This window comes from Chinchilla lanigera, unplaced genomic scaffold (genome assembly GCF_000276665.1).
Source record: "Chinchilla lanigera isolate Chin_1 unplaced genomic scaffold, ChiLan1.0 scaffold00083, whole genome shotgun sequence".
NCBI lineage: Eukaryota > Metazoa > Chordata > Mammalia > Rodentia > Chinchillidae > Chinchilla > Chinchilla lanigera.
In genome coordinates, this window is record NW_004955484.1 from 3,040,783 (window position 1) to 3,048,626 (window position 7,844).

A 7,844-nucleotide genomic window follows, 5' to 3' on the forward strand; every position below is an offset into this window, starting at 1 on the left:
ACTTTGTCTGTAATTTGGTAAGCCCCCTCTATTATTATGTTATCCTTCTTTTACTCTTTAAAATAAAAAAAAAAGACTATACAAAAAGGTAGTAACTTCTGAAGACTAATAAAATAAAATAAAATTCATTCACTGCAGTAAAGCAGTTTGCTAATGCTGAACAAATATAACAGAAAACAATTTAAATCATTACTTCTGTTTATAGCCCCACATTCCACACTTTTACACTATGCACTGCATAGAGCTATGCCTATCTTACCCTAAATAGAAATTGACTTTCTTGAGCAAAACTTGAAGCTAAAGTTATCTCCAAATGGAAACTATATAGGTGTAAGCAATCAAGCATCTCAGTTTGCCTAGGGCAGCCTCTTTTTACACATGTTGGTCCATTTATTAATAATAACCCTTTCACCTTTGACAGGATCTTACTATGTAGCCCAGGCTGGCCTCAAACTCACACCGATTCTACTTCCTCCTACACCAGAGTGCTCAGATTACAGGCATGGGCCACCACATCTGGCTTTTTTTGAGACAGGGTCTCATTAAGTCACTAAATTGCCCAGATTGAAATCAAACTTGCAATTCTCTTGCCTCAGCCTCCTGACTACAGGAATTATGTACTAGGATTACAGGTCTGCACCATCATGCACAGCTGTATCCATATTTTCCCACCCATGTATGGTGGTTATGTAGGAGGGTGGTCTTGTTCTTTTGAGAACATACATTCTGAAATGCTTAGAGTGCAGGTGCATCAGGTCTGCAGCTTGTGCTCAAATCATCAGAAAAATATTCATCATAAAGGGTGTCCACATTGCTGTGCCTGTGTCTCCTGCCCATCCACAACAGAGAGAGTACTACAACAGGTGCACTAGCATGTGGACAACTAGGGATCTGGGTCAAGGAGGTGTGCAGGTTCTTTGTAGTGTTCCTGCAGCTTTTCTGTGAATTTGAAATTATTTCAAAATAAATTACTAAAAAAGTCTGCTGGGCATGGTGGCACACGCCTGTAACCCTAGCACTCAGGAGGCTGAGACTAGAGGATCATTGCGAGTTCAAGACCAGCCTGGGCTATGAAGTGAGCTCAAGGCCAGCCTGAACTGCAGAGTGAGACCCTGTCTCAAAAAGACCAAATAAATACATAAATAAATAAATAAAATTTAAAAAATAAAAAAGTCTGCTCAGACCAGGGATATAGCTCAGTGGTACAGTGTCTGCCTAACAAGCACAAGGTCCTGAGTTCAATTCTAGTGCCAGTAAAATAAAATGAAATAAAAAATAAATACAAAAGAAGGCTCATTGGGCCTGGTGTCACACGCTTGTAATGCCAGCACTCGGAAGGTAAAGACAGGAGGTCTGAGGGTCCACTGCCAGGCTATATAGTGCATCTGAGGCCAGCCAGGACTACAGAATGAGACCCTGTCAAATGAATAAACAAATAAATGCTCAATATTTAATACAAACATACCAACTTTTTTTTTTTTTGGTACTGGGAATTGAACTCAGGACCTTACGCTTGCTAGGTAGGCACTTGTGCTACTGAGCTGTATCTCCAGCCCAGATACAAATTATGGGATTTACAATATACATAGAAGAAAAATATAGAACATTAAGGACAAAAGGGGGTAAATGGGATTATTCATTGTATGCCTAACAAAATCTATGTGGTAGTATAACATTAATTCATGATGGACTGTGATAAAAGCGCATATTAAGGGGTTGGGGGTGTAGCTCAGTGATAAAGTGCTTACCTAGCATGCACAAGGCCTTTTAATTCTTAGCACTACATACACACACACACTTTATTGCAATCTCTAGAACCATTTTAAAATAATTCAAGCCAGGTATGGTGACGCATAGCTGTAATTCCAGCATTCTGGGAGGCTGAGGCCAGAAGATCACAAATTCAAGTCCAGGCTGGACAATTTTGTGACTTTGCGATTTAGCAAGACCCTGTTTCAAAATTTAAAAATTAATGTGGCTCAGTGTAAAGGTCCTGGATTCAATTTCAAGCCCCCAAAAGAAAACAAAAACCATACAACCATCACAGCCATGAGGTGTCTGAGACATAATGATTTAAGTACAAAGGATCCCAGAGGATGGGATCCTAGAATAGAAAAAGGATATTAGAGGGAAAGTTTAAAAACATAAATACAGCCTTTTTTTTTTTTTTTTTTTTTTGCCTCCTCCGCCTCTGAAGTCAGCGTGGGTTACCGGCAGCTCTACTGGGGCCGCCCCAGGAGACTGGCCAGGGCTCTCACTCTTCCCTATGTGCTCAACCGACCTGGGCTGATCCGGAAATACAGCCTCAGCATGAGCCACCGGTGTTTCCGTCGGAACAGGAAGATCAGTTTCATCACAGTGGACTAAGTGATCTTCCTTCCATGGATTATCCAGGACATGCACTCAATGAAAGAGATACACTAACTCTTTGTACATAAAATAAAAAAATTTTAAAGCTTTCAAAAAATATGAATACAGTATGGATTCTTGTTAATGTATGAATATTACCTTATTAATCAAAACACTCAAAGTAATTCAAGATATAGTAAAAAGTGGATGTGACTGTAAGATAAATGGGAATTCTGTACAATCTTCACAATTTTTCTATAAATCTGAAAACAATCTAAAGTTGGGTAATTAAATAAAAAACAGTAACAGAAATTTGTAGCCACTTTGGTATCAGTTCACAAGCCATAGGGTTTAAGCTGCTGGATGATTAAAACAAGTCATCAAGATAAGATGTGCTATCAACACACATCCACACACACATCCTTTTTAAAACAACTGCTTTGCTGAAATACGCCAGCTCTAACATGCACAAAACACAAACATTAGGCAATCCTAAACAAAGTGCAGGATATTTCATCTTGATTCTTCTCGCGCTACTGAGCAACACAGACTGTTACAGCTGGGACACTGGCAGGGAAAGGGGCGAGGATGAGGGCAGCCCATGCCGCTAGGGCAGCACAGCCACAAACCAAGTCCAGCCTGGCCTTACCTGCCCTGCTCCAGAAGGATGATGTCCTTCCACCCCATCCTGGAGAGGTGGTAGGCCACAGATGTGCCCACGATTCCACCCCCACAGATGACCACCTGGGCCTGGGCAGGCAGGGCGACAGAATGGGCCTCAGCAGCCGATGCACTGCTTCTTGCCAAACACTGCTTCTGCCATCTTGGGCTGGTTCTTTGCCTTCGGATAATCGACAGGAACCGGTGAAACATCACGTCTGTCACCAACCAGGAGACGTGCTCAGCGAAGGAGATTCCAAGAATTCAAGCTAGACAGAGAAATCCAAACACATTGGATTCCACTTAACTCAATGCATAGGACTAATGAGAATATCAACAAGGAACAGTAATGATTCATTGACAAACATCTGAGGACGTGCTGAGTTTCAGACACTTTGCTGGTATACATACAGAAGTGAACAATAAAGACGTCCTCTGCCTTTATGAAATTTAATGTTTGATAGTGTGTGTGGAAAGCAGAGGGGCAACCAATATGCAAATAAAATAAGGAAACAAAACTAATATGGTAGAGTAACTAGCGCAATATTTAAAATACAATGGTGTGGAGGTGTCCACCTGGACAACTTTCCTTGAAAGAGCAATTATTTGCATTTTGGCTAAACCCAGCCCCATTTCCACGTATAGGACTTCTCCTTATCCCTTCCACCGGCTTTAAGCAATGCAAATCGGATGTGTAGTCTTTGTTTTTGTTTTGTTTTGTTTTGTTTAACAGACCTCAGAGATCCATTCAGGTTGAATCAAAATGTCCCGTCTCAGACAGCCACGGTACTCATCATGGGCCCGACATGCAGTCCTCGCAGCAAGGTGATCGGTCAGTGTTGCCCCACCCCACTGCTCCAAAAAAAATGAGCGTGAGCCGGGCGGGGTGGAGACCCCTGCTCCACGCTGTGGATGGACTCCAGCCCTGAGCTAAGAGGCTATGACTTCCCGGAGCATAAAAGATCACACATCAGAGCTGACACTACCTCAAACTGCGTTACGCAGGTTACTTCTTCTCCACATCCTTCTCTCTGCATCCTGCAGAGGTGATTTCAGGCCTCCTACCTAGCCCAGCTCACAGCACATACTTCCCACCACTCTCACAGTCACTCAGCCTCAAGCCGCTCCCTTCTCAATGAATTAATAAAACCTGGGTTTGGCCCTGGGTCTAGCCTTTGTGCCAGTTAGCCATTATCCTAGCTGGATTTAGGACCCCTTGATTCCCCACAACTACAAACATGCCTTAGTGTCTTTATTCTCGCCATGGGTTGCAGTAGATTGGAATTAACTGGCTAAAATTCCAGTAACTCTTCCATGTGATTACAAATATAAACTTCTTGGACCAAGACGAGGACTGGGAAGGGCTCTCTACACAACGGTTAGGAAAAGCCTCCAATAAGGTGACATTTGAATAGAAACTTGATAGAGAGAACCGGCCAAACAAGTGTTTAGACAGAGCATATTGAACTACATATTGAGACTCTGTCTCAAAAAACAAAAACAACAACAATAAAAAAATCCATTGTACTTTTCTGTTGCACCATGTATGTTAAATCTGGGAAACCCACCAGGCATCCAAGTGAGCTGGGATATCCATCAAGCAGAGCTGGACATAGTACATACCTGCAACTTAGGGAAAAGGTGTGGGAGTCCTTCGCTTAAATATGGTGTATAAGCCCTGGCATTCTGAAAGAACTAGAACTCTGAGGTTCCCTAGCACTAACAGGGATTAGAAAGGAAGGATTAGAGACAAGGACTGAACTCCAGCAGACACAAAGAATGTCCAGATAGAGGGAATTGGCCACAGATGGAGAAAGACTGGGCAACAGCCCTGCCACCGAAGCCAAGAGTGCTGAAAGACCAGGCAAGATGACCATGTGTCCATAGGGACAGAATAACATGGAAGGCCTTGGTGTCCTCGATTAGAAAACATTTTCATGGGAGTGTTAAGGATGATATATAGACTAGAGGAAACTGAAGAGCAGACAAAATGAGGGAGTAGAGAAAACTCCCTTACATTCTGTTCTAAAGAGGAATAGAGAAACAAAATAGGACCTGGCAGGGTGGTACACACATGGAATCCCAGCATTTGGGAGGCTGAAGTAGCAGGACCACAAGTTCAAGGCCAACCTGGGTTACACAGGGAATTTCAGGTCACCCTGAATCACATGGGGAAACCTTGCCTGGGGACAGGATGGGAGGGAGAGGAGGGGAGAGGAGGAAGGATGCAGAAGTCAAGAGGAAAAAAGCTGGCTGTAAAGCAAGGTTGTTTATGGTTTTAAAGACAGGGATAAGAATGTTTCACTTCTGGTGAGAATAACACAGTAAAGTAGGAAAACAGAAATAGCAACAAGAAGTAGGGTCCTTAGGAAGGGAACAAGAGCTGGAACCCTGAGCTCAATTGAAGGATGGGAAGCTTGGTATTTCTCTCTCTCTCTTTTTTCTTTTTGGTACTGGTAATTGAACTCAGGACCTTGTGCTTGCCAGACGAGTGCTGTGCCACTGAGCTAAATCCCCAGTGCAAGCTTGGTGTTTCTGTGGGTGACATGGTAGAGATTTAAGTATTAGATGTCTTTCCCTGGAAATGTGGAAAGGATTATCAATTACAGTAGGCTTATCATTTACACACGAGTCACACAGGATAATGCAGCCCACATTTCTACAGGACAATTAACATAGCAGATGACAAAAGGAAAAAGGTGATGGCTAGAGCCATCAGAGAAGGGACACACAGAAAACAGAATGCAGTTGATTGGTTGGGTTTTTTTTTTTTTTTTGGGTTTTTTTCCAGTACCGGGAACTGAACTCACGACCTTGCACCTGCCAGGCAGGCGCTGTGCCGCTGAGCTAAATCCCCAGCCCTAGCTAAATCCCCAGCCCTCAGAATGCAGTTGAGACTTGGAGGGGTACAATTTGTACAGAGACAAAGAGAACTGGAAAGCGCACACAGTCAAGGTACAGAACAGGTCCGTGATGTCTGCTTAGGATGACAGGAAGAGATCTGCAGTGAAGGCCCAAGGGTTTAAAATGAGTGCTGGGTAGCAGGAAGTAAAGATGGCGCCATACATTCAATACTTGGTCTGATGTGGTTCAGGATACAATGAGTTACAAAACGTTTTAGCAATATCTAACAGCAAAACAGAGGACTGTTCAAGTTTTGAGAAACTTAAGACCAACCTACTGGAGTACTATGCCAGCGAGGACTCAAGACACTGTGGGTGGCAGACACGTGGGTATCAGGACAATACACTGGTAGTAAAACTGCCACCACATTCATGTTCAGCACCCAGAGCCACAAATGGCTCCCCACCAGCCCACTTCATTGAAGGAAACCAATGCAGACAGACTGTGCCAAGAGAAGCTCATGAGGGCTGGGGACATAGCTCAGCGGCACAGCGCCTGCCCAGCAAGCACAAGGTCGTGAGTTTGATCCCCAGTATCGGAAAAAAAATTAAAAAACCAAAAAAAAAAAAAAAAAAAAGGAGAGTGGAGAGCAATTACAGTCCTACTAGATTTCTAGATTCCTTTCAGGCCTTATCTCAAGATAGACAAGGTGTGATTAAAAAGCATGGTGAGCATTTAAATTTCAAAATTTTATTACAGTAAAAGACAGACTGTCATTTAATTTCCCTCAAAAGACTGCCCCTTCCTTCAGACACACTCAACCCTCATTCTTCCCACTTTCTGAAGCAGTTCTGGAAGTCTTTTCCTGAATATCTTCCTTTGTGCTTGTGGCTGCCTGAATGTCCTAAAACAATTCAAAACATTTAACTTTCAAGGTCATATTGCTTTGAGGAAGAGGCAGATCAGGTGAACACAGTAGATGAGGACACACCCTAATATTTGTACAAGTCTGCTTTTCCATTGGATGGCACTCAGCAGCATTCACCATATTTTTTTAATCATACCACATAAAGATAACTATGAAGTGGACTTCCAGAGCAAGAACAATGATATCACTGTGTTCGAAGCAAGGGAGAACACATGGCAATGAGGGAGATTAATGGCAATATGTCTTTTATTGTAATAAATCTGTAGTTAATTTAAACATTCACTGTGTAGTATTTTGATCATACGGTATAAGCTTCTCCACAAAGCTAGTCTTTCAGTAATCTCATCTACACAAAGCCAGCTCCTTCCACAGCTAAACTTCTAACTTCCCCACTGAGCCCGCTAAACCACCCTTCCCCAATTTAAGCAATGCACCCATTTCACTAACATTCTCACCATCTCCTGTCCCAAAGAAAAGAGTTCTCATGATGGAAGATGCCACAGAAACATCCACATTCCACTAACCTGCCTGTCCTCCTGCCACACCAGCAAGTTATGGTCAGAAAAAAGCCCTACTCCTAGGCGGGGCATGGTACTGCACACCTGTAATCCCAATTCTGGGAGACTGAAACAGGAGGGCGGCAATTTTCAGCCCAGCCTGGGCAATTTAGTGACTCAGTAAGACCCTATGTCAAAATAAAAAACAGAAAAAAAAGGCTGGAAATGTAACTCAGTGTAAAAGTTCTGGGTTTAATAATCAGCACTAAAGAAAAAGAAATCAACACTGGGAGGCTGGAGAGAAAAAGCTACAAAAAATGGCTTTCGCCCCAGATGGCTCACTTGAGATGTACGAATTGCCTCCTCAGTATTCTATAGCCGTGAGGAGGAGGCCAAGGAGAAAAAACAAAGAGACCGAGAAAAACCAGCTGCTTTTGCTGCAGCACTAAGAGAAACAGACCCTAAGTCTGATTCTTGGGGCCCCAAGAAGAACTCAATGACTACATTCATCTGCTACCACTGTTAAAGGCCAGGCCACCTCAAGTCGAACTGCCCTAAGAAGCCCC

General features: G+C 43.0%; 1 protein-coding gene and 1 long non-coding RNA gene across 2 annotated transcripts in view; one reads left to right on the forward strand and one right to left on the reverse strand.

The window, feature by feature from the left end:
• Positions 1-2,624, forward strand: part of LOC102026978 — an 11,966-nt gene extending 9,342 nt beyond the window's left edge. The window contains exon 3 of the long non-coding RNA XR_263879.1: positions 2,198-2,624. This is a non-coding gene — a long non-coding RNA (uncharacterized LOC102026978). The remainder of the gene's footprint in view (positions 1-2,197) is intronic.
• Pdpr (pyruvate dehydrogenase phosphatase regulatory subunit) overlaps positions 1-3,278 on the reverse strand; it is a gene marked incomplete at its 5' end in the record, with an annotated part of 36,626 nt that extends 33,348 nt beyond the window's left edge. The window contains 1 exon segment of the mRNA XM_005403465.2: positions 2,999-3,278. Within this exon segment, the coding sequence (XP_005403522.1) occupies positions 2,999-3,222 (224 nt within the window).
• Positions 3,279-7,844: the final 4,566 nt, after the last annotated feature.